We start from the raw sequence: 27,295 nt of genomic DNA, 5'->3' as shown, positions 1-27,295 counted from the left end.
ATTACTCAAATTATTATGTAGAACTTAACATTACAATTAAAACTAAAACTAAGGAAAAATAGAATTTTTTAATTAAAAATAAATCTAAAAAAATAAATATTTGTATGTATGTGTATTTGCTGAGCATTATATGTATGTATGTTTAAATGGCCACAAAAAATTTGAACGAATTTTATTTGTCTCACTTTACAACACTACACTTTTTGTTCGGCTCGCCAGCTCGTCCGTCTTTGTCGCATTCTGCACGTGCCACTTAAGTTTTTACGCGCTGCTTGGCATAATCGAGCGCTGCCGCCAAGACGCGTTTCTCCAGCACACGATACTCCAGCAGCATCGCCTCGACATAGCAGAGATACAGCTCGCCCTTCTTGCATGCAGCCAGCTGCTCCTCATCCGCTTCCAGCGTGGTGGGGAAGACGCGCAGCAACAGCATTAGACGAGTCTGCAAGTACTGCCAAGTCTTCGATTCGAGCGTTGTCTCGAGCGCACAGTCGATATGCAACAGATCCATGGCACGTTCTGAGGTAATCCAGTGTTCCAGCTGTTGTGCGTTCATGTTGAAGACGCGCACGAACGCCAGCAGTTCGGACGAGATGTATTTGGGCGGTGGCAGTACCTGCAGCTCGGTATTCTTTGCAATCTGCATCATTTGCAACAATTTGGCGCGTTGTTCGAGCAGTGGATCGGATGAGCCAAGGCCGAGTTTGATGCAGACGTAATCCTTGGGATTGGTCGGGTTGATAAAGCTGTGGCGGTGGTATGGAAAAGGGTGTAAATGAGGGAGGGTATGAGGCAAAGATAGAAGAAAAATTGTGCGTTATTTATATCTGTTGTAAAATTGTTGTTGATGAGTATGATACCGTAACAAAAGCACTGCTTGTACAACAGAAGAAGTGAATAAAAGAGAGAAATAGCTAAACGAATGGGCTACACTGAATGTAGCCGAAGTTTAGGTGCAATGTGAAGAAACGGGCTGAACCTAGCGAGTTTGTGCAAAATTTTCATCCGTTTGTAATTCTCAACAAATTTATGAATATTTGAGGTCGCGTAAAAGCGAATCCTCTATCTGCGGACTAAATGGACTTTTTAAAAATGAGAGAACGACCCAAAGTGTAGCTCTAACAAATTTTCATGGGCGCAAATCTTTTTTAGAAAACAATCTCCATCTTGTTGGAAGATTTATGTTAGCGATACGCCTATCCGGTGGCATTAGCCGTCTTGCTAATTCCAAGACAGTCACCCAAAAATGAGAAGCGAAGCTCGGTCCACAATGAAATGTGAATGATTTTTATATAAACTCGACATCCTGGGCATTTCAGTGCAGCATAACTAAAAATGCCGTTAATTTTTTCCAAAACTTTCTTAAAGAATTTTTTTGTTTACAATTGATTTCAGAACTATTGTTCGGTTGTGTTGGTATTGTTCTTGTTCTCTATAAGTGTTCTAAAACGGATGATTTGTAGATTTTCGAATATATTTTCATAAAACTGCAAACTATGAGCTCGATTATTAAGAACCTTTCACTTCTTTTTAAATCATATGTCTTCAAAATATATGTCATATTTATAAATTTCAAAATTTCGCTGTTTTTTGAAGATTTTTGATTTCTTTTCAAAATAATATGTTTTCAAAAATATGTAATATTCATAATTGATCAAACTTTCGCTGTCCCGAAAGCTTCTGAGGTCGTAACTTTCGGAGCTTTCATTTCTAAAAATATTGTACAGCTACGAGCTTTTCGGTTACATGTTAGTGTGATGTCAATGATTTTATCAAAATTAATATGTGTTAAATGACTGTATCCACTTACCCGTTATGTATCATGAGATCAGCATTAGAACGATCGCCGTAATGTATGAAGATTTGTTCGCCAGCTTTGAAGCTGAACTGAGCAGAGCTCTCCATCTCCTGTGTTTCGATATTGAAGAAGGAGGTGACACGTCCCTGGCGATGATTGGCCATATCCCAGAAGGGTATGAGCGCCGCTATGGTTTCGCTCTCTTCACTACCATTATCATCGCCACTATGCAAGGGACGTGAGCGTGGCACTAAGTTCTCACGCGTCATGACAGTGGAGACGGCCCAGCTGTGGAGAAGAGAAGAGAGAACATAAATTTAATACTTAAGTGGTGATTTGCTTTGTTAAAGTAGCGAAATATATCTTAAGCCGTAAAAGTTTATTAAAAGTCACACGCTTAAGCTATGAATCCTTATAGTTGCCTACAAACAAGCCACAAAAACAATGTGAAGGTACAACAGCATCAGACAGTAATTTATTTTCCCATTCACTATATCAAAGAACAGCTTATTTCTTTTTCATTTACAACCTTTCCTCGTTCGTGCTACGCAAGCTTGCGGCTGCCATTTTCATAGACAGATGACCATTTAAGCGCAAATCCTTCGTAAATAGCTCTTTCCATTAACTACAAAAGCCAAGCCGCTTGCTGCTTGCCGCTTTCACTTAACGGTATCTTTACGATGACCGTTAGCCGCTCTGTTTGCCAAAACTGGGTCAGCCGCAAGCAAGTATGGCCGATAAAGCCACAAAGCAATGGCAAATAAAGAAAATCACGCGCCGATACAAAGAGAATGTGCGAGACAAAGTGCATAAATAACGGTAAAAAGGGAATATAATATGTAGAATGCTCAACGATGTTGTAAATGGCTCATTAAAATCAGTTTTACGCTATGGTCAGCTATGCCAGACGGCATGGCATGCTGCGCGCCTAAAAGTAGGCAAGGCAAGTGCATAATTTGTGCGCTTAAATTAATTAAATTGCGCATGAATGTTTCTGTAACGGCAGTAAACAGAATGCGTAAGCAGCCAAAAAAGCGGCGAATAACAAAAGCGAGTCTGCAAGCGGATACGCAAAAAGTTTTCACTTACGCTCCTTACTCCACCTACACTTCCTTTACTCACCACTTTTCCTTTTCTTATTCATTAGGCTTGTCATTGCATACACTTTTGTATGTAGACACATTGATTTATGGCATTGTAAGCGCCAATGATGCGCCGGCAGACTGTTTGCTTGGTTGCTTTGCCAGCACAAGCGCTGCGCTTTTCCACTTGCCACTGTAATGCTATTTACTTTAAGCACACATTGCATACCTCAAGGCGTTTGTGCGTATGCGCGGCATTTATTTTAATGGCAAAGTGGAAGTTACGGCTTTCGGTTCTTTTACTTTCTCACAATTTTTTTTTTACACTTTTACCAAAAATTTTTCACTTACTTCCTTGCTGTCTGATTTATGAGGCAGTCAGAGGAAACCCATCCACATACATACAAGCAAATACCTACATACATTTGTAATATTAAATATGCGGCAGTATTTCATAGCCGAGGCGCCACGAAAGCAGAAAAAACACTTTTCAGGAGCACACTTTTAGGCGCTGAATGTGAAAAACCGTCAGCAAGCAGTGAAAAAGTGTCAAACATATTTTTTTTTAATTTTTTTATATTTTTTCTTTCCATAAGTACAAAAACTTCGCTCCTTTAGGCCTCCCCATTCCCTCTCATGTCTTTTTCTTTGTTTACCGTTAGACAGCGATGATTTGTTGCCGCAGGCATGCCGTAGCTCATTGAAAACAATTTGAATATATGTGACAGCAAATTTGTGCAGCATACTTTTTGGCGTGGCAGCACGTATGCAGCGCCGTTACGTATACATATTATGATTTATGGCAGTTGAGCGGATAATTTGATGCCACTGGTAGGTAACAGTTTTTGTTGAAGGACATGAGTGAATTAATTTCGAGTTATATTCTGGGTGCGCTAGTGTGAGGAGCTTGAATATTAAAGAGCCTGAGTGGCACCTCTTGAAACTTCACACATTTTGAAACCACTTAAAAAGGAATTTTTATTATCAAAAATAAATTGAGACAAAGCAAAATAAAATGTATGCAAAAAATCAAGCTTCTAAATACTGAGGAACTATTATAGCTTCGCGCGGCTTCCCAGAACTTTGGCTCTGATAGGTAAACCAACCTTTTCTGAAAGAACACACTTGAAGAAGAAATATGAGGGGTAAGTCCACGTAATGAACTTTTTGAAACAAAAAAGTTGATAACTTCTATCTTTAAAGCTTTTGATTCAATAATTCAAATTTTCAAACTTTTAGAAACCTTCAGAAAACAATAGATCAAATATTTGAGCTTTTATAAAGCTTCAGCATAAACCAAACTATAAAGAGTAAATCTACGTAATTAATTTTTTTAAACAAAAAAGTTCGTAACTGATATCTTTAGAGCTTTTGATTTAAAATATCTAAAATATATTTGCAAGCGTCCAGCTTTTATAAAGTTTCAGAAAACTTACCAAAATCAACACAACAGACTGTCGGGCAATTAAATATTGTCGATAGAAACCTTTAGTAGGGAAATCGAAAAGACCTCTCAGTGACTCTTTCATTAAGAACTTTGAAAAGCTTTTGGTACTGTAATAACAAAACTTATCCGCCAAAGGGTTGCTAACAAGTAGGGAGAGGTTTTAAACGATTAATCGAAATATCTTTTTCAAAGTCATAGTCTCTCAAGCTTTCAAAACCAACATAAGTAAAAACGGACTAGCTTAATACTAAATCTTTTAAAAGCTTTTATAGTACATATATTTTAAAAGCTTTTATTAACTGTAAATTTGAAAGGGTGGTCGGTTTTCATAGTTTAATGGCGCTATTACTGACTAATTCATAAAAGATCAGATATTTCGAAAATCTCCGAAGTACGTATATGAAAACCCGGGTTTATCAGTTTTTTCAGCGGAACACCTCGGTTTTTGGAACCCATATTCAAAACAAACGAAAATCCTTGCTATGTGCGCAATGGTCAGGTTTCACCATTAGATGCCGCTACTAATTTACAGAAGATCGGAGCTTTCGAAAATGTATATCGGAATATATTTAGAGCTCCCTTATATTCGATTTTTTTATCGATCTGCTTGGATTTTGGAACCGATATTCAGAACTTTGGTTTTGACGCAAGTTTTGAGATATAGATGGCGCTGTTGATCATTAATCCTTACGTGCTGTTGCTAGGCTATTTGTGCTTTCAAGACAAGCGTGCTTATATGAAGCAAATTTTTATAAACATTTTTAATATTTAATGTCTAAATATTAGGGATAATCTTTCTTCTTTGAATGTTATAATTTTATTTGGAATTTATGTCTAATTGTCCATTTAAACAAATCATTTTAGTACAGCGCAACAATACGACAAATTGCATTTATTACCAACTCCTTTACAAGCTATTCTGCCTAATTTTGTCTAATTCAGCTTTCGAAAATGTATTATTTGCACAAAACATATTATTTGCTACAGATAATGGCCAGTAATTCAATATTTTCCAATTGTTAATTAATTAGGAGTTTCACATAAATTTGCATATTTGATTTATGACAGTTATTGTTTACTGGCCGACATATTTCTATGCATACATGCATACAACCAAATTTTCGAAATTCAAAATGTCAAAAGCTGTAGGCAATTTTCACTCTTAATTGAAAATAAATGAACACAAAACAACAACAAAAGCGATAAAGTCGGCACAGTGCAGAAAAAAAACGAAATGATGCACACAAAAGATACTAATGGCACTATAATTGAATAACGAAAACATAATGAAATGTAGGTGAAATGCGTGCAAAAGGAGAGCTTATGGCGAGGAGCGGCAGAGCGATGCGTTGGTGTGTTAGTGTGAGCTGAGTGGTGCCGTCGAAGGTTAATGAAAGTGTTGTGCGTTAGTAAAAGTGATTTCATTAAAAAAATGTGTGATTGTGTGAGCGCTTGTGTAACCATTTATATGCCTACGACTGTATGTCGGCGTAAAATGCAATTAGAGTCAATGTAGCACCGATAAATGAAAGTCATACAAATCCAAAATCGAGTCAACAAATGCAAAATTAATTATCACAAATACATGCATGTCATTGCAAGTGCTCAAGCACGCATACAAACATACATACATATATGTGAAATGGCATGCACCCAGTAATTGCCACTTGAGCATACGCACAGGCGCGCTTACGCCGTAAATACACTTTAAATGCATATGAATATGAAAATGAAAATGTTTATGAATACTCGTATAAATGTGTGTGTTTATTGTTGTTGCTTGTATAGCTAAATTTATTTAGACGGAAATGATATGCTTATATGAATATAGAACACCGTGTGCGGCTGAATAGCGGTGCATTTTGTAGTGCTTTGGCTTGAATGCCAGCAAACAAGTGAACATATGTATGTGTATATGTGAGCCTACCTATGTGTGTGTGCGTGCAGCAAGTCGAGTGTAAATTACACATAAATAAATCATGAAAACTTTTGCCAACCAGCGTGAAGCAAATGTGTGTGGCGGCGAAAGATCAGGCGAGCACACGAGCGCAAACACACAGGCACGCGCCAACTCACACAATTATTAATTCATAGCCACATGTATATGCGTGCATGTGTGTTTGCGTGTGTTTTGAGTTTAATAATAAAATAAAGATTAACTTCGGTTACAATGGAGGTAGCATACCCTTCAATAATAAACAAGTTTCCATCCAAGAACCTAATTTTGTTCAACCGGTTTATAAGGCAGCTATATGCTATAGTGGTCCAATCTGAACAATTTGTTCGGAGATTATAATCTATGCCGAATTTAGTAAAGATATCTTGTGAAATAAAAAAATATTCCATATAAGAACTTGATTTTGATCAGTCAGTTTGTATCGCAGCTATATGCTATAGTGGTCTGATCTGAACATTTTCTTCGCAGATGGTACCGTTGCTTTTGGCCATAATCCATGTCAAATTTCATGAAGGCATCTTGTCAAATAAAAAAGTTTTTCATATAAAGACTTGATTTTGATCAATCAATTTGTATGGCAGCTATATGCTATAGTTAACCGATCTGAATCAATTGTTCGAAGATTACACTATTGCCTCAGATAATAATGCTTGCTAAGTTTCTTGAAGTTATCTCGTGAAATGAAGAAGCTGTGCTTACGAGTACTTGATTCTGGCCGATCAGTTTGTATGGCAGTTATACGCTATAGTGGGCCGATATTGACGTTTTTGACAAATAGCAGCTTTTTGTAGAGAAAAGGACGCATGCGAAAATACAGGGCGATATCTCAAAAACTGCGGGACTGACTGACTTCGTATATATACAGACAGATAGATGGGCATGGCTAAATTAACTCAGCTCGTCACGCTGATCAATTATGGTGTATATGTATAATATAAATATATATAATATATTTCTTTTGGCTCTCCAAAGTTTTTTACATACCCTCTTCAGGGTATAAAGTGCATTAACTGCAGCCATTGCTGCATTTCTATTACATACTGCTGAGCGACATCCGAGCTAAGCGACACGTGCGCTTTGTTTGTGAGCAGCTGACTCCACAAAACGTCTAAATTAAATTACGCTGCGCGTGCCGGGTGACAGTAAAAAGGTGTGAAAGTGGCAGCAGCAGCGCAAGTGCATGAAATTAAAATTGCATATACATATACATATGCTATTAGCGCTGAGGATCAGGTGTGCATCAGCTTGGGGGTGTTAAGAAACTTTTGGATATTAAAGAATAGCACAGCTTTCACTTCAGTTGCGCGTGTGTTTAAAAATTAAGTACCCGAAGAGCTTCAACCCATAAATATTACCAAATAAGCAAAAGAGGTGTACAAAGCTTTCAGCGAGACAAAGGAATATAATTCGGCCCGTAACAAGACTAACTAAACTCGAGAACTTTCGGCCTTACATAGAATTAAAAAAATACTTCCGTCTATAATGAAAGAAATTGTGAACTTTTAACAAGAAAAAAATGAATATTTCGACTTGTAAAGGGAATCCACTAGGCTTAGGAGTATTCAGAGCTTCCGATCAAAAAAGAAGGAGTTTCGAACCATAAAGCTTTGACATATTATGAAACGAGTATACGTTACTTTACAATCAAAGAAAGCAGAATCTTCGTACCGAAATGGAATCAAATAGGCTCAGGAAGTATATACCCTGTCAAGAAAATATCGGGAATGCTTCATTTCCCCCTCTCATCTCCCCTTTATATGGTAAATTTTTTTTCCTATGTTGGTACAACTGTCCTTAATTATGATGCCAAAAATTAGCGCATTCTGTCAACCAGTGTGTTTACAGAAGCTGTTTATGTCAGGGTAGCTGCGCTAGCCAGTCATTTCGTTCGTGCTGTGTGATGTGATCTATAATTCCGGCGGGCTTCTTCTGCTGGCTTGCCGCCTATATAAGAAACGCTGGTAGCTGCGCTAGCCAGTCATTTCGTTCGTGCTGTGTGATGTGATCTATAATTCCGGCGGGCTTCTTCTGCTGGCTTGCCGCCTATATAAGAAACGCTGGTAGCTGCGCTAGCCAGTCATTTCGTTCGTGCTGTGTGATGTGATCTATAATTCCGGCGGGCTTCTTCTGCTGGCTTGCCGCCTATATAAGAAACGCTGGTAGCTGCGCTAGCCAGTCATTTCGTTCGTGCTGTGTGATGTGATCTATAATTCCGGCGCGCTTCTTCTGCTGGCTTGCCGCCTATATAAGAAACGCTGGTAGCTGCGCTAGCCAGTCATTTCGTTCGTGCTGTGTGATGTGATCTATAATTCCGGCGCGCTTCTTCTGCTGGCTTGCCGCCTATATAAGAAACGCTGGTAGCTGCGCTAGCCAGTCATTTCGTTCGTGCTGTGTGATGTGATCTATAATTCCGGCGGGCTTCTTCTGCTGGCTTACCGCCTATATAAGAAACGATGGTAGCTGCGCTAGCCAGTCATTTCGTTCGTGCTGTGTGATGTCATCCATAATTCCGGCGGGCTTCTTCTGCTGGCTTGCCGCCTATATAAGAAACGCTGGTAGCTGCGCTAGCCAGTCATTTCGTTCGTGCTGTGTGATGTGATCTATAATTCCGGCGGGCTTCTTCTGCTGGCTTGCCGCCTATATAAGAAACGCTGGTAGCTGCGCTAGCCAGTCATTTCGTTCACGCTGTGTGATGTGATCTATAATTCCGGCGCGCTTCTTCTGCTGGCTTGCCGCCTATATAAGAAACGCTGGTAGCTGCGCTAGCCAGTCATTTCGTTCGTGCTGTGTGATGTGATCTATAATTCCGGCGGGCTTCTTCTGCTGGCTTGCCGCCTATATAAGAAACGATGGTAGCTGCGCTAGCCAGTCATTTCGTTCGTGCTGTGTGATGTCATCCATAATTCCGGCGGGCTTCTTCTGCTGGCTTGCCGCCTATATAAGAAACGCTGGTAGCTGCGCTAGCCAGTCATTTCGTTCGTGCTGTGGATGAAATTGCAGCAAGCAAAAAAAACGGCCAGAACTGATCAGTGGAAAGGGCTTCGTCTTCTATCAGGACACACTAGACCACACACATCTTTGATGACTGGGCATAAACTGTGAGAGCTTGGCTGGGAAGTTTTGATGCATCCACCATATCTCCTTGACCTAGCACCATCGGACTATCATTTGTTTCGGTCAATGCAGAACTCCCTTAATGGAGTAAAGTTGGCTTCAAAAGAAGCCTGTGAAAGTTACTTGTGGCAGTTTTTCGCCGAGAAAATAGAAAGTGGCCAAAAAGTGGTCGACCAAAATGGTACATATTTGGTTCATTAAAGTTAATTATAAAAAAAATAAGTTGAAGTTTGATTAGAAATACGAAAAGACTTTTTCGACTATCCAGCTTTGAAGCTCATCACACAAGCAAGTACAGGGAAAAAATTGGAAACATATTCAAAAATTGTATTTATTTCCGTTTCAACTTGTTTCTCCTTCGCTGTAAATTTCCAGTACGCAATGCTGTGCCTTACATATTGCAATTACTATAAATCGATAATTTATTGCAACACAAATGCCTCTGGTATGCCCCCAACTGACAGACAGCCTGCACTAGCCACAAGCTCCTCGGCGTATTTTACGCCGTCAAACAGCAATCAAACGCACGCTCTGCTCAACGCATAGCGCTAATGAAAATAGCACTATTTGGACAGGCCAACAATGCGTGGAGGCTAGCTGGCGGCATGAGCTGGATGCGCTATCAGTCAATGTAACGTTGCATTGATTAAATGTTTGCTTTTTACGCGCAATTAATTTTTGCCGAAATACCAAAAGTGCCAAGGCATTTGCATAATATAATTACCCGCTTATCTGATGCGGCGTTGGGGCGAGGAATTGCGGTTGGCGGCGGTAGGAATAAGCATTAAATTATATGATTAATCTTTGCGCGCGTTTGCGACTAGTTGTAGACTATAAATTTGCGTCGCAAGTTTGAGATAGGGAAGGCTGAGGTGTGTGCAAGCGTAGGCCACTAATAATTAAATTAAAAATTTATGGCATAAGCTAATTAATTTCTAAAATTAAAATAAAATGTGTGAAATGCTTAAATATATACAAATGCAATATTTGTTTGTATGCGTAGCAGCAACATATTTTCTGTACTAGGAAGCACTACACACACACAATCTAAATTTGCGCCTTCGCCGAGCAAACTCTAGTGCATACAAGCCACCGCACGCCCAACGAGTAGCTGATCATCGACACTACAACCCACACACTCAAACGCGAACCCACTATTGCACACAAGCATACACTTGCACGTCGCGTCACAGCAAATTGCTTATTTTTTGTTTTTGTAAACATTTCCCTCACATGTTTGCGCTTTTTGTTCGTGATTTGTTGCTGATTTCCCGTTAGCCGGTTACAGTTTGCCATTTCCGCATAAAAGTAACAACAACAGCAACAAATTTTCGAAAGCGGATGTTGCGGGCAGCGATTGCGAATTTCAGTCGAAATCTAATGCGAATTTAATAACGCAAAATATTAGATGCACAAAGAGAGCGCGGCGAGGAAAAAAGCAGTGAGTGAGAGGGTGTGAGGAAAAGCGAGTGTGGGAGAGAAGCACGCATGGCGGCCATAGCAAGTTTGCGTGAAATCAATGCCGGCAATGCGATGCAACTCGCTTGGTCACCGTTAGTCAGTGGTGCTCGACAGCAAAGGCAAATGAACAGAAATGAAAATATTTACCGAACTGGAAATCAATATAGGCGAAGCACGGCGAATTTAATTAGGATTTTAAAGTTTTATTTCTGGCATAGCGAATGTTTCGCATTTTGTTGAAAATGCTGTGCGGTGGGAATATGTATGTGCGTGGTAAAAGGTTAAGTTTCGATTATGAAATGTGCGAATTATGTTGAGGTTGCGCAAACGACGTGGTGGTGGGTCAGAAATGTTGCGAAATGCAAAGGTGAAATATTTTGTGAGATATTTGTATGTATAACGGACTAAAAAAATCTATGAAATAAATTTTATGATTTTTATTATATTTAAATTGTTGGTAAAATAGTTTTGTCATATAATTTGAGTGTATTAAGAATGAATTATAATAATGCCATTTTCTGTTTTAATTTTTTCGGTATATACATTTTGTCTCTGTTTTTTATTTTTATACAAATTCTTTACAATAAAATACAAAAATACAAAATAACAAATTAAATATAATTTATAAAAAAAATTATAAATAAAAAAAATTAATATAAAATAAATTATTTAATAATAAATTGGAAGCACTGCGTTTGCAAAAATAAAATATGAAAAATATTATTGCCAGTTTTTATGTATAATTTTTTAATTAAATTTTTTTACAGTAAAATAAAAAAAATATAATTTATAAAAAAAATCATAAATAATATTCAATAACATGTTCGAAGTACTGGTTTTTCAAAAAAGAAAATAATTATTAAAAATACTAAAGCAATTTTTTTTTAATTTTTTTCGATATATAATTTTTTAATTAAATATTGTATTGATAAAAATTTTTTTTGAAATTCTTATACAAATTTTTCACATTAAATATTGATGTAATGCATGCTATTACAAAATTAAAAAAAGAAATTTAAATTTAAACAAATTTAATAAAATATTAATTAATAATAAATTATTTAATTTTTGTATTAGTTATTTTTCAATTCGCTTTATGGTGATTTTTAGATTCTTTTTTTTTTCAAAAATAATAATGAAAAAATAAATTAATTGAAAACTGTGTACATAATATACTACTTTACAAATACTTTAAAAATTTATCTAAGTTTTTTTATTTAAAGCAAAAATTAAAAAAAAAAAATCTTAACAAAAAGCATTAAAACAACTTTTTCTTTATTTTTTTTTATTAAAAACAATTTTTATTTCCAAAAGTAATTTACAAAAAATTATTTGTAAACTGAGTGCAGAATATATTAGTCAATTTACAAATTCTTTACAAATTTTTTATAAAAAAAATTCAAAATTATATAAGACAAATCAAAAATAAAATTTCAAAAAATTAAGAAAACATAAAAAAATTTCCAAAAGCAAAAACATTCAGAAAAAAACTTCATTCAAAAATTAAATAAACTCTGAAAATCTAACAGTGAAAATTCTTTCAAAATTTCTTATAAAAAATTTCAAAATAATATCTTAAAAAATCTTTTAAAAATTTCAAAAATAATATACATTAAAAAAATTCAAAAAATGAGAAAAAAATTCCAAAAATAAAAAATTTCACAAAATAAATTCATTAAAGTAATTAAATTAATTCTGAAAATTTGAAATTGAATTGAAAATTATAGTGAAGAAGAAAAATTTTTAATATTTTTGTTTATAAATATAAAAATTCAGTCAAAGTGCTAAAATTTTTTATGGACACAATAACAACTATTTATTTTATTTTTTCTTCCCAAACTTTATTTATATTTGCATTGCTAAAAACTACAATTTAAACTCAGCACTTTTTATTGTCAAGTCATTTTTTACTCTTGCTTTACTTCCTCTCAACTGCTCATCGTGCTTGTTATCGACCACAATCAATAACATTCCAAACCATCAATCAGCAAAATAAATAAACGAACGGGCAGCAACAAAAACATTTTAATAAATTGATAAACATTAAACACACGACACTAGTTTTTAATTAAGTGTGAAAATGAAAAAATGTGAAAAAATCGCAAACAATGACAAAAACGGAAGATTGAAAGACAGAAAATAGCAAGTGGACGTAATGCGTGGAACTACATACATACATATATGCCAATGAGTGGCTTTTAAAGATATTATAAACACTATTTGAAATCTTTACTTGAATCAGAACATCCCCTTTAGTTACAGCAATGCTCTCATGCGACCAACTCAACGCCTCTCTCAAGGCCCTGCTGAGAACTTTTTATATTTTCTCTTGAATTTTGCAAAGAAAACCACTTCCTTTGTGTAGAACGCAGTCGAAAGAATGAGTTTATTTGGCATAAAATCCCTTTCAGCCACTGTGAAGGCAAAAATTCCACTTAAACGCTTGGGCAAACGCTTTGTGAAAAAGTTTGGCGCTACACGCGAACAAACAAACAAACAAATAGTTTTCGGCAGTGCCAAATTTCAAAACAACTTTTCCGGCTAAAATCTCATAATCAAATTAACCGCGAAATTTTATATAGAAACTTTTCGGCACAGCCAGCGTAAAGCGCCTGCTGAGCTGCGTACTCAGTGCGAACAACAACAGTTTCGTGGAGGGTTAAGCGCAAAAATATGAAGAATAAAAATTAGAATAAACATTTTTCGAGCGAAATATTTCGCATTATTTTATTTGGCACTTCACTACTTTCGCCGCGTTTTGCACGTTCGAGCCAAATTTGTACTTGGCTAAGTCAGGCAGCGTGAAAAGAAGCTGTTTGTGGCGTGCACCGCTAATTAAAGTGGAACAACGGCGCAAAGGCGGCTGGCACGACATAGAAAAGCCGAAAACTTTGCGCCTGCAGTTAGACGGAGTACGTGGATGCAGGCGAAAGAAAGGATTAAAAAGTTTTCCATAGTATTGGACGCGAAATTGATGGCCACGGGGGGCGTACGGTGCAAAGACGGCGGTAAACGGTGTGTGAAAGTGACGTGAAGCCAACAGACAGGCAGGCGCACGGCCAGCCATTGATGCTGTGATACTGGCGTGGGCGCAATTTAAATAGACAACAAAGCGCGCGCGGCTGGAGCGTAATTGCATTGCGGCGCATGGCGGAGTGGTGCGCTGTGGAGCGCCTTCACTATAGAATTAGTTCGAGAGGCCGCCCGTAAGTGTAGCGCGGCCTGCAAGTACTTAGGGTATTTAAAACTTGTCTGCTGCACGCCACACTACACGGCTAGGCGGCGCCACTTAGATGTGAAACGCTGCTTCGCACTTTCAGCGCCATTCAACGAGTTTGCAGCTTTTGTTTCAAGTTACGTCTTTGTTTTGGTGTTTTTCTTTTTATTTCTTTTATTCCGCCGCTGCATTCGGCGATTGTTTTTTGCTTTGAAAACTCCTCCGCCATTTTCGTTTAAAAGTTTCTATGCAAAGATGCCAAAAGCACAGCCTGGCCACAAGCTTAAGAGATGCCTACAAAAGGCAAGCCGACGAATGGCAGGCGCCAAGTGTAGTAGAAGAAAGCAGTTTGCTGAATCTTGTACGACATGATAAGAAAATAGTAGACAAAAGAAGTGAGAAATAGAAGCAGAAAAGAAGAGCGGGAAGAGCGGAAAGAGCAAAGGAGCAGAAGAGCGAGAAGAGCTGTGGCATTCACTGGTGCATAGTCAGAGATATGCATTGTCTAGGAAGTCTTTGTAAAGCCATAACTTAAATAATGAAATGCTGACCCAAATTAATGGCGCCGTTGAAGCATGCATAAAAAGAGGTTAATGACAGCATGCATTAGATAGCAAGCAAGGCTCGGCGTAAGTTGTGAGCTTTGGTACGCAGCTGTAATAACAAAGCGCTACGAAAAGTTTTATATGCCACGCCGTTAGAGCAGTTGTCAGGCGGCCCCTAAAGGCAGCTTGACTTGCTGGAAGTACAGTTTGGCTTGCGACAATGATAACTTTATTAATTTAATGATTATTAAAGAAAAATACTGCGATAGATTTTAAGGCGCCTAAGCACTTAAAACAATGTATAAACCGTTAAAGAGAGAGCGAGAGTTCTTCAGGTGTTACAGAGCGCCGAGAGTGACGCCTTGGGTCCAATCACATGAAATTTAAACATATTACAGCAAATTAATGTTTCTAAGTCCGTTAAATCCGAATCTGCTACTAAAAAAAAACATATTTCGAAAACCTCAAAGTGAAAGAGTTCTCCAAATGTTATAGACAGAGGGTGCCTTCTGGATTCGATTTCTTGAAATTTAAGCATATTCCAGTAAATTAATGTTTCGCATTTCGTTATAAGTCCCAATCTGACACAAAATAAAAAGTATTTCGAAACACTTAAAAATTCCAAAATATTTAGCCACACAAGTAATACCACGGCTGAGAGAAAGCTCCGCACAAGAGCAATTCTAGCGCCCTGTTAACGTAGAGAGATACAAAAATATTATAAACATTTGCACTCGAAATGCAAATGCGAACAATCAAAATGCAAAAAGCGAAGCGCCGAGTCACAAACAATGCAAATAACAATTGCAAAAACAAGTTAAAAAGTCACCAGCGACAACATCGTCTGCTTGCAGATGCAAAACAATACAATAGGCACAGGGATGAGAGCACAACAAGAGCAACAATAAGTAAATGCAATCTGTAAGCCAAGCGGCGGCGACGAATAAGTGCAGGTGGCAGCAGCAAAGCAAAAACCAAAAAAATTACTTGAAAAAATGGTGGCAAGGACCTCGCTGTCGTGCGAATTTTGCACACACACATGCAGGCTAAACTGTTTTTTGTTGCACAGCCACAGCGAGTGCTTATCTAGTCGCTTTAGGCGCCTGAGGCTGCAGCGGCAGCTCCTTGCAACCTGTATGCCGGTCACAAGTGATTGATTTGATGGCTTTGGGTCGCAAATTTTTTGCAATTTTTTTTCTTTTTGCTTTCTTTCTACATATAATTTTTGAAACGCCTCAATGGCGCCAACTGACTGCGCGGCAACAGTTGCTGTGACTTGTGCTGACAACAATAGTTGCAGCGTTGCATTTAAGCTGCTCTCTCCACTCAACTACTCATGTTTGCACTTTGCGCCGCACATGCATACACTTTTCGTGAAATTTTATGTAATCCTCTTGCTTTTATTTCATGTGAAAAGCTTTCGCTCAACTGCTGCCCCTGCATTGAAGAAAGGCTTATGCCTACATTATTTTAGTTGAATTCGCAAAAGTAGTGAAATGCAAAAGCAAAATGTCCAAATGCAAAAAATACGATATCTGCTCGCTGCTATCTATAAGCCGCTACTAAAATACTATGCATGCACTTTGGCACCCGACTGCACAACACTGGCAGCCAACGGCACATCACTCGCAGCCGACGGCAGCGGCAGCGCTCAACTCCGCTCAGCGCGACTAAGCTCCTCTTCAATCTTCCTGCCAAAGCAATCAGCCCGGTTTACGCTCACTTACACTGTCACACACTCATTTCAGCTGGCATTTCGATAAAATCCGGCAGCACTGTTCCTGTGCTCGTCGTGTAGTGGCATTTTGGGCGCAGCATTTAAAATTTTTAAATCTGTTTTTGTGTCATTTCGTGAGTGTATGCATTCAATTATATTTTTTTATTATACTTTCCTTCTTTACATTATTTTTTTTTTATAAATGTAAGAACAAATGAAAGTGTCACACAGCGGATTTCCTTTCCAACGTGTTGCCACGTGTGCGCATTAAATGGAAGTGCATTAAGTAAAAAAAGTGAACTTTTTTTAATTTAACGTTTTTACACACAATTTTCTGTAATTTTGTATTGTTTCAATTTATGCCTCCTTCAGTGTTCTCTTCTGCTCTCATCGTTCGGCTGTATTGAGAATGTCTTCTGATTGAAAATAGATTCCATTTTGTTTAATTTTCGTTGGTCATACACAAAGCAATAAAAGATTAATAAATGTGATTAAATGTCAAAAGCTTGAATTCGTCTTAGAATACTACATCAAAGCTCGAGAGAAATGTCCAAAACCTGAATTCGTCTTTGGTTGTCACGTCAAAGTGCGGAAGAAACGTGAAAAAATGTTGATTTAACCCCAGATTGTCACGTTGATTACCAAAGAAATGTTAAAAATCTGAATTCGCCCTGAATTATTAAGTGAAAGTACAGATTAATTATCAAATATCTTAATTCCCGCAGAATTGTGACGTCATAGTGCCGACGACATGTCAAAAAACTGATTCCGCTATAAATTGTGAAGAGAGAATGCAGTTGGAGTGCTAAGAATGAAAATTCGCAATCCCTATGATTATCGACATACTGAAACAGCAAAACATTACAAGGTGTTTACAGCAGATATGCGCTAATTATTATTACTCGTTCACACGATGGCTAGTTAACATTGGTTTTTGCTATTTTTTTCCTACATTTTTTGATGTTTTCCTATACAGTTCACTTTTTCTGACACTCACTTCATTAATTTTGAGCGTAAAAATTCCAAGCTGTGATTGATGGTTGCTGACGTCAAACCGCACATGCTTGACCACACATGCGTGAGCATAACAGCGCAGTTATGGGCACATAAAATTTGTTGGGTCCAGTAAAAGTCTCGTCATAAAAACCGAGCGCGTACTTTATACGCTTAAAATGTGCCACAGCAAACGACGCACAAGTGCCAAGCGCTGCGCCATCAATCAGGTTATAAATACGCGCTTGAATTTTTACACCAACAAAAAGCGAATAGCAAACACAAAACATTGACTTTTATGTGTGAAATGAAATTGAAATAAAAAGTGTACGATTTTTTAAACACAACACTAAATCACTTGCTTAACGCTGCGCGAAAAAGAAAAATAGCGAAAAAAATTACAGCATCAACTCTGCGTGTCGTAAATGTCATCGACACTCAAAATGTCAACGATGCGCGCACACAAACACACACAAGCAAATAGTAAAGTCACGAGTCGGCGTAAACAACCACTATTTGATTTGTTGCTGCAACAATATTTGTATGCAATGGCAAGCGAAATTCAATTTTACCGAATGTGAAAGCAAACTGCGGGCTGGCAGCGCTGCGCAAAAAACCGTAAAGTTTGCTTAATACTTTTTTAAATTTTATTTCGCCGCTTTTCGCATTGCTTTCTTTTCGCTTTGTTGTAGCAACCATTTACTGAAAATGCCGTTTCTAGTTCATACATGCGGCGAGCGCGTTAACCCCAGCTATCAGCGCAGCGTTGCAATTGCAATGATTGATTGATTGGCGTGATTGAGAGGAAATGCGAATTGAGTGCATTTGGCGGCGCATAACTTTTTTCCGTTGTATGTGTAAATAAAATCGGATGTAAATATTATAGGGCACAATAAGAAAAATAAAAAATTATAACAACAAATTTGACAAGCAATAGTATTGCGCAATAAATCATTGAATTTGCAAAAGTTATTATGAATATCAATAATGGATAATTGTTAATTATGAATTGTTTGATTTAACGGAAGACCTTAATAGCGTATTGTATGATTTACAGCTTGAAAAATGGCAACATAGCATGAGAATAAAAAAAACTTTGGAAAGTAGCATAACAAACCATTTTTTTTTATAAAAACAAAATATGGACATAATACTACCCAGCATAACATAGCTTCGGAGTAAAAAAAAATTAAAATTGGTTAAAATTTGTATAATTAACGTGAAAACAAATAACATAGAACATGGAAATGACACTATCCCGCATAACAAATAATAACATAAGCAAATATCTCATTTTCTGCAATTTTTTGTGTAATTTTTAAATATTTAGCATAATTCGGCAAGTTAAACGTACCAGATCAACATAGCACTGCTCTCGATAACATAACATAGCATAGCATAAGCAAATACCTTTAGTATTTTTGGGTTAAATTTACATTTTTAGAGCCAATCTGTAAGTTTAATGACAAAACTTTACAGTAAATAACATAGCATGCATAGCATAGCATAACGTGGCATAAAAAACTTAATACATTTTAATTAACGCAATATATTAAAAAAAAACTCCTTATATATGGATATTTGCATAACATAGAATAACATTACAAAACGTAGAATAACATAGCAAAACACAATATAGTCATTTTTGTTTTCTTTTTCCAAAAGTAAGCTTTTCTGCATTTTTGCTGGAAATTAACAATAAAAAGACCCGCTTGCGAACTCAAAACCACAAATCCGGGAAAAATGTGCTTATTAATATTCCGTTGATTTAGTTCAAAGGATCATTGTACCAATACATAGTAATAACACCGACGGAAAGCACTATTTATGCTAACATTTTAATAATGGCTACTTAAATAATTCTTCGAAATGAAATAACGCGACTTCAAGCCAATTTATAACAATTTCCCTGGAGCACATACATACTTTGCAGCAATTGCTGCAGGATTCTCACTCTCCTCCGCTTACTACTTAAGGGACTTTTACATGCAAATCACTTTGTTGTGCGCCAAACAAAAACATATCGAACATTTTGAGTTATGACTTTAGCCGGGCCGACAGCCATAAACAACCCATCAACCCAGCTCAGGCGCCATACACTTAACCAGCAACGGTTACCTCAAGCAGCTCGGAGGAAAAGTAATCATAAGCAAATTTCTGCTTACATGCACAGGTCAATGGCGCTGCTTGCCATACAAGTGGAATGGCAATGTTCCGAGGGTATGAAAGCTTAGCCCGCTTCGGGTTGGCCTGAAGATTCAGCTATCAATGCTGGAGCGGCACAAAGCAAACAATAAAATGGGGTAACGATTATCAACTCCTAACAAGATAGCAATAAAACTGCAGCGGCGGAATGGAAAAACAAATGAGCTCAAATGGCACAGGACGTGGGCGGCTGCGGGCGCATAATACCCACGGGAAATTGCGGAAATGTATTTCCAATATTGTGTAAAGTATGGAAGGAATAAGCGTTGAGTCGCTGAAGTATTTGTCTAAGCGCCGCCGGAATGAAGAGGAGTGCGTTGCAGTTGAACGCATAGGCGAGCTCTTAGGCTCTTGCGTACCAGCATCGCTTTTATTTCTATAATTTTCAGCTGCTGTATGGCAACAAACGCTTAATTTGTTGTGTTGCCGCACTTCCGCAATCAATTCTCCAATAGACAAGCGCAAAAGTTTCGGGGCAGTGGCGAAGGGGTGTGCAAGGATGTCGGGTTTTGTCTATGTGTAGCGACTCAATCAATCAACAAGCAGTTAAGTGCATTTCATATTCACACTTCAATGCACAATTGGTGGGAGATTTGTGCCGCTGTGCGCGGAAGGGGTGTGAGAGGCAGACGGAAGCTGTAAAGTGTTACCGAAGATGCGTTATAGATATCGAATAATAGAATGGAGGGAGTACAAAAGCCTTTTGAAATGCAGTGAATGGTAAATAGAGCATATACAAAAGCGTTCGCGGGGAATGGAAGGGTGAAAGGTATTATTTTTATCTAAGCTAAGGCTAAAGTTGTGTATAGAATATTGTGTTGTACACACTTGAAATGAATGCATGTTAATTAAAACGATTTTAATGAGCAATGCAACCCTGCATTTACAGAATTTAAACTTTAAGCTTGTGCATTCCTCGGTCCATTATAAAATTAAGTTTATAGATTGACAACCAAATCAAAAACTTAAAAAAAACGCAACAGACTTTAGAATACTGGTAACCACGCTTATGAGATGCTTTGACCTTTTTATTCAGCTTTTAAGGAAATCCTCTCTCTCTCTCTCTCTCTCTCTCTCTTTCTCTCATATCGAAATTGCAATGCTTTGGGTCGAATTTAATAAGCGGAGATGTCTCTCGGTCATAGCTTCCGGACTTGTTTGAGCTTTCTCTTCGGTTTACGAAAAAGTATCTCTCTCTTTCTCTCATCAATCAATGGACATCGCCCGAATCATTTATAAAATACCAGCAGAAATCAAGTCAACAGCTGGTCAACGGTAAACTTGCAGCTAGACTAACCCTAGCAAGAGGGATCATTCGGGTATAACTCCTCAAGAGAGAAAGCGGGAACTTTTTTTGAGAGAAAGGGTCCATCCCATGTCAACCTGGGCTAAATTAAGATATCACATACAACTATAAATGTCCAGGAAATGAGTTGTTTTGGTCCGCCAATCGATTCGATCGAAGTGATAGATCTATTGACAAGCAAAATCCAGGGATTGTCAAGAAAAAAGTCAGAATCCACTCTACAAAAATCCAAATGTCGAACTGAGAATGAACCCACTAATTTCTATTCCAGTACCGTCTCTATCAATTAAATAAACACTTAGTTCCTATATTCCAAATGATTTACAGACGATTTTAACTTCCCTTTCCGCTCTATACATTTGCAGATTGTACGCGCCGGCGCTTCGCTGGTTGTCGGCGATGAGACGCAGTTAAACGAGCCCACAAACTATCCTTACTACGGCGACACCGCTGGCATATTACCCGCAACTCCACGACGTCGACAAACGGCCAGCACAAGTCGCGCACGCACGCGGCGCCCCACGAGCGCTAACGATGGCGGCACGCAACAGCAATACTGGCGCGGTAGAGTTGACAATGATAGCTCAACAGACAATACTGCCACCCAAACACGTGAGGACACGCGCGGCAACAGTCGCAAGCGTAAGCAACCAGCTATACGCGAACCGCATGCCGCGCTAGAGAAAGAACAGCAATTGTACGAAATGCGTGACAAGCAGCGGCAGGAGAATGCGCCAAATGCGAACACACGCGATAAATCCTATCGACGCCCTTATTCACAGGCTAAAAAGGAGGCTGAAGTGTCAATAGGTGACAGCGCGTCCGCGGCAAATGTCAAAACTACGGTGGATCTAAAGCATATACTCAAAAATGCTGGCGGCTTGAGTTTAAGCGAGATATTGCAGCAAAAGAATCTGTCTTTGGACGATTTACTGAAAGGCAAACAGAATGCGCTGGAAGTGCTACAGAGCACAGCAGCAGCGCCATCACCCTCGCCCACTAAATTGGCGGAGAACAAGCCGGTTAAGTCGATGCGTCGGCAGCCCTATCTCGGTAGTATAAACGATGCGCCTGAAGGTACAACACAGCAAACGCATGCGGCCGATAATGATTTGGGCGCTGAGCTGCGTGCAACACCAGAAGATTCGGTTGAGAGCGCTGACGCGCAACAACGCGGCAGAGTGAAGCTAGCGACACTACAGCGTCTCAAACATTTCGGTAGTTCAACGCGCGCGGCAACATTGCATTACGGTCACGCTGCTACAGGTAGCACAACAAGACGTGTGAGCTTGCCCGTGAGCTCTACAACCATTGCCACCACGACGACAACAACCACCACGCGCCTACCGATTTACAAGAAAAATTTAATGTTGCGCTCAACGCTAAAGCCGACCTTTTTACTAAAGAATGTTATGGCTTCGGAGTCCACTAGCGCGGAGTCCACAGCAAATGAGAAACCAAATTTTGAAGAAAAGTTAACCACAACTATAATCAACAATAGGTATAGAGAGCCCACAGCGGTGGGCAATGAAGAGGAACAGGAGACGGCACAGGAATTTGTTGCGAACACCAAACCTGTAGAAAAGGCAGACGCTGCTGAGGATACGCCAGATACTGAGGAACAGCAGGAGGAAGAGTATCTGCGCGATGAGGAAGAGAGCGATGTGCAATCCACCATCAAAGCCGACTACGAAGAACACTATGCGTCACGCGCCGACACCACAACTACAACGACCACTACTACCACACCCAGCACAACAGCCTCTACACGAAGCGCCACAACGAAGCTCATCTCAACTACGTCTAACAGCCTGTCAAGATCTCCAACGCGTGTGAGCACCAGCAACGCGATCTCGAAACCGGCATCACGCGCGCAGCCTAACTTCAAAACCAACTCTATAGAGTCGGAGGAGACGCGTGCGCACTCAACGCCCACCGACGCCGAGAGCGATGGTCTGGAGAACGCTCAAACCACGGTTAGTAAACAGCGCGAGAAGACATACAAAGCAGACATAGAAAACATAACGCCACGCATCGATCACGTAAAGCCAGCTATGGTCGGCGAAACGTTTGCTTATCAAGACTCTGTGCCCGACTTCGATGGCGTGGACGATCGCACCGATCTGCTGGAACTAATTGAGGATAGGCGCTCCGGCAACCGGCTCTTTAAAGTACTGGAACAGCGCAACATGACGCTCGAGGAGCTGATTGAGCACCGCAAGCGCGGCTCGAGCCAATTGCACTTGGCGACGGTTGTGCAAAATCGTTCGCGATTTTTTCCCGGACAGAAGGTCGTTCTTCACGACAATATGGATATTGTTACAGCGTTTGAGAATTTTCCACACTTCAACCTGATGGACTTGAAAAGCGTCAAACCGGATGATATAAAGACGGACTCGCAGGGTGCCATCTACTTTACCTCCATCATTGACATCGAGCCGACGGACGAGATCTACAAAGACGAAACTGCTGCCGGCAAAGGTGTGTACGCACTTAATCGCTTAGAACGCGGACGACGACAGTATCGCGGCGCGACGCGCTATCAATACAGCGCCCGCGATAGGCGGCGCAAATGGCACTAGAGCAGCGCGCTGCGCTTATGCGGAACAAGATTTGTGGTGAGCTGCTGAGTTCGTAGTGGAAGCAAGCATAAAGTTTTCTTTTATACAATGTCTCGGCACGACAGCATGCACGCTTAGGCGTATACAACTAGCGGCTGCCACAGCCTCAGCAGCTTGCCACAAATCATGTAAGTGCGCACTTTGCATTTCTCAATTTGTTTAGCATTTTGACGACCGAGCGCAGATTTCATTTCTGTATATATTTCTTTCATCTCACAGGTTCGCCCAGCTATCAACAATCCCAACGCACCGAAAAATCAGTTGGTTTCTTCCCTTCTTGGAAAACCTTGGCGCTAGCCTCACTCGCAAGCAGCACACGCAGCGACGCGTCAACCAAGCGCAACCCCTTCTTTCTGTCACCACCACAAATGCTGCTCGAGAACAGCTCCGCCGAGCTGGATGAGAGCGATTTTTTAATGGACAACGAAACAAATACCAACGTAAACGCTGAGCCGCCACAACAGCAGGAGCTTACCGCCACGCAGCTACAAAGCGCTAGCATTATCGACACCGCGGAGGTCATCGATAATGAAGTGGCGCGCGCGCACGATTTGCTCGATCTCGAGCTGTCGGGCCACGGTTTCAAACGGAGCCCCGCCGCAGCGGCGGTCTCCACTGCGACAAGCCAGAATAGCATATACAGCAATATGCCGGCGGGCATACGCTCCGCCATTGTAGCCAGCGCGGCGATTGTGCTCACCTCGCTCGCCACCTTTATGGTCATATTTGTGGTGTGTCGCTGGAAACAGCGGCGTCAACGCAAAACCAGCTACACTAAGACATACAATGCTATGAAGAGCAAATTACCGACCATAACGAACTCGTCGCATCGCTCCTCCTTGCGCAACATGGAAGAGCTGGTGGGCGGTGTGTCCACGGTGTCGGTGTCACCGGTACACCAGCTGCAGCGACAAAGTTCATTACTGTTCCCACGACACTCAGGCAGCGGCAGCATAGATGTGGAAGAGCTTAGCGGCGGCGGCAGACGTAGCAAAGTTATGCGCGGCGCGACGCGTGGTAGTTTAGGCAACAGCGGTGGTATGGGCAGCGCTACCGGGTCCACAACATCGCTGGCGCTGTCGTTGCAGAGCGTGCACAACAGTTCGACAAACAAACTCAACACAATGGACCCGAACTCGCCGGAGGTGCAGGAGTATCTGTTCGATGCGCTGCGGAAGTCTTACTAAATCAACGCAGGGTTCTATTTGATTTTTGTGTGAAGGAATTTTAAAATTTTGATAATTTTGAATATTTGTAAGCTACAAATTATTTAAAAACTTTTGAAAATAGAAGAACAGAAATGAAAAACGAAACATGTTGCCAAACATAGAAATACAAGAAAATAGACTTAAAGCAGTTATGTAAAAAATATGCAGAGAACGGCGAGAATTTGTAAATTATAACACTTTTATAACAGAGAAAATTATTAACCCTAAGAAGCAACCAACTTTTATGCGTGGCCCGTTGAACATACAAATTTCTTTGGGAGCATATTAAAGGGTTTAAAAATAAGAACATACAATTAATTAAGCAGAACAAGATTAAGTAAAAAATATTTGAAAATTTATAATTAAGATTAGCGCAATTTTTACCCCAGTTAGCGCGTAAGAGTTCGAAATTGGTTTAGCATAGTTACAAAAGCGGGTTTTCAGACAACACAACGGTGACGTAAATAAATTTAAAAAGGCGTGAAGAAATAGCGAAAAAAATTAATAAAAAAATTGATGAAAAGTAAAAATTTGTAATAAAAAAAAAATAATTAAAAATAAAAAATTAAAAAAAAAAATTAATAAAAACTTATAAATATAGTATTATTAAATCGTATTTAGCGAGACCAAACCATAAGTATAAAACAAATAATGTTTTTAATGACAATAATCTATAAAAGTTTTAAATAAACCAATTGTCGACAAAAATGCCAAGGAAATATTTGATGCACAACCAAAAATTAGAGTTTACAGACTTGAAATCGTTTTGAAAACTAAAACACAAAAAAAATAACATTTTATACACAAAATTAAAGATTAAGCAATAGAAACTACTAATTGAGTAGTTTTTGTGCTTACAAACAGTTAACTTAATCTTTATTTATAAAAACTGTGCGATTGTAAACAGCATAATATCTTATATTTGTAGTTTTAAATAAAGTTTTAAAAACTAGAGCGACATAACGCCACAATAAGTTTAGTTAAAAACTTTCAAATCTATACATAAGCGGTTTTACAAAATGTGTATTATATATTTAACTAGATTATACCACTTCCTCTACCCAAATGATATTAAACTGATATAAATAATAAATAAAAAGTATACTTTTAATAAAAAAAAATAATAATAATTAAACGTCTTTTTTGGTAAGCAACGGTAAGGCAAAAGCAGTTAAGTGAACCAGTATGCAAAATGCAACCAAAACAAAAAAGAACATAACCTCAATAAATGTATGTTTAATACCTTGTATTTTCAAATTCGTTACACATAATTTTCAAACACATCATTACATCATTAATGCTGTTCCTACTATTAAATTGATTTTGTATTCAAATTGTAAAATAACCCTACTTTCTTTCAGTTGGCTACTATACTACGCACTAGCCCTATTACTTTTTTAGCCCCTTTTTAATTTGTGAAACAAGTTTAAACTTAATACAAACGTATTATGTCTAAAAAAGTATTAGAATTCGTTTAAATAGGTCTACTATTAAACAATTAGTGGCTCACTCACCGATACAAATCATAGTTGAACTGTTCCTTAAACGTCTGTCCCATTGAGTTGAATTTGTCTGCACGCGACGCCTTCACGGTGCAGTTGTATAGGAACGCATATTGACGCGCAATTGCTTTGCACTGACGCAACGCCGCAGTTAAAGCATTTGAGCCACGCAGCATTTCCATTTCTTTGGTTGTAAAATATAGTACAGTATTATACCTCTCCGGTAGTAAATCGATATAGGGTTTCCAAAAGCTATCCGGTTTCAAAGCCTCCAGCATTAACACATACGACAATTTTAGATTCGACATCGAACCGAATTGTGTTGGACTATAATCTAAATCCATATTCTCCTCGGAGAGTATAAGCTTGCGCGGTATACTAAATAGCACTTCCTCTTCGGCTATATCTCGTGTAGCCTCCAAGCCCAACTCATAGCCTTGAAACTGTGCTATGCGCACGCCATCAAAACGCAAACCGTTTTCAGTGGCCCAACGATAGAAATTTTCAATGTTAGCCAAACGCGCTTCTGTAGTTGGATTGGAGTTGGTGCGCCGCAGTGGTGCTTCAAGTATTTGCACACGGTGCAACAGTGTTTGGATTTCTAAATATTGATCCCATTCTTCTTTAGGGTTTGCGGGCTGTTTAAAGCCTATTTCGAGCAATGCATTGATAAGTGAACTCAATTCGTTGCGCTTTTGTAGCGTTAGCGTGGGTCGTTTAATTGGCGCCTGTTGTTGTTGCTGTTGTTTTGTAGATGACTGTGCATCGTGTGCGTGGGTGGTGACATTGCCTGCAGACTGATTCTTATTGCTGGCCGATTTATTATTTTTATTTTTGCTATTCTTTCCCATTTTCACACTTTATATTAAGTTACACTTTATGTTTTAATTCACTACTTTCACTGATTCACAAATTGTTTAGCAGGCTTTTTTGTAATTACACACAATTTATTGATGAAAACAAACAACTGCACCAGCAAAATGCAGTAAAACACCCGAAAAGGTAATGCACGTGCCGTCAACTTTTTGCAGAAATCGAGATGACAGAGAGTCAAAAAAAAAAACAAAAAACCATAAAATTCCAATCAGAAATTCCTCAGCGCTCAGATATTATTCGGAAATT

At 38.9% G+C, this 27,295-nt stretch overlaps 2 protein-coding genes across 3 annotated transcripts in view; one reads left to right on the top strand and one right to left on the bottom strand.

Annotated features, from left to right (window-relative positions):
* LOC120775803 (serine-rich adhesin for platelets) overlaps window positions 1-25,782 on the top strand; it is a 115,400-nt gene extending 89,618 nt beyond the window's left edge. For both annotated transcript variants that reach the window (XM_040106151.1, XM_040106150.1), the window contains exons 4-5: window positions 21,208-23,323; window positions 23,683-25,782. In XM_040106151.1, coding sequence (XP_039962085.1) covers window positions 21,208-23,323; window positions 23,683-24,650 — 3,084 coding nt within the window. In that variant the 3' untranslated portion in view covers window positions 24,651-25,782. The remainder of the gene's footprint in view (window positions 1-21,207; window positions 23,324-23,682) is intronic.
* LOC120775805 (actin-histidine N-methyltransferase) lies at window positions 84-27,295 on the bottom strand. The gene is made up of 3 exons (XM_040106154.1): window positions 26,186-27,295; window positions 1,811-2,086; window positions 84-746 (listed from the first exon to the last, which is right to left on the bottom strand). The coding sequence occupies exons 1-3, from the start codon at window positions 27,022-27,024 to the stop codon at window positions 254-256; spliced, it is 1,608 nt and encodes a 535-aa protein (XP_039962088.1). The 5' UTR covers window positions 27,025-27,295; the 3' UTR covers window positions 84-253.

The sequence above is a fragment of the Bactrocera tryoni genome, chromosome 4 (genome assembly GCF_016617805.1).
Source record: "Bactrocera tryoni isolate S06 chromosome 4, CSIRO_BtryS06_freeze2, whole genome shotgun sequence".
NCBI classification, from domain to species: Eukaryota; Metazoa; Arthropoda; class Insecta; order Diptera; family Tephritidae; genus Bactrocera; species Bactrocera tryoni.
This window is presented reverse-complemented; position numbering and strand designations above follow the sequence as displayed.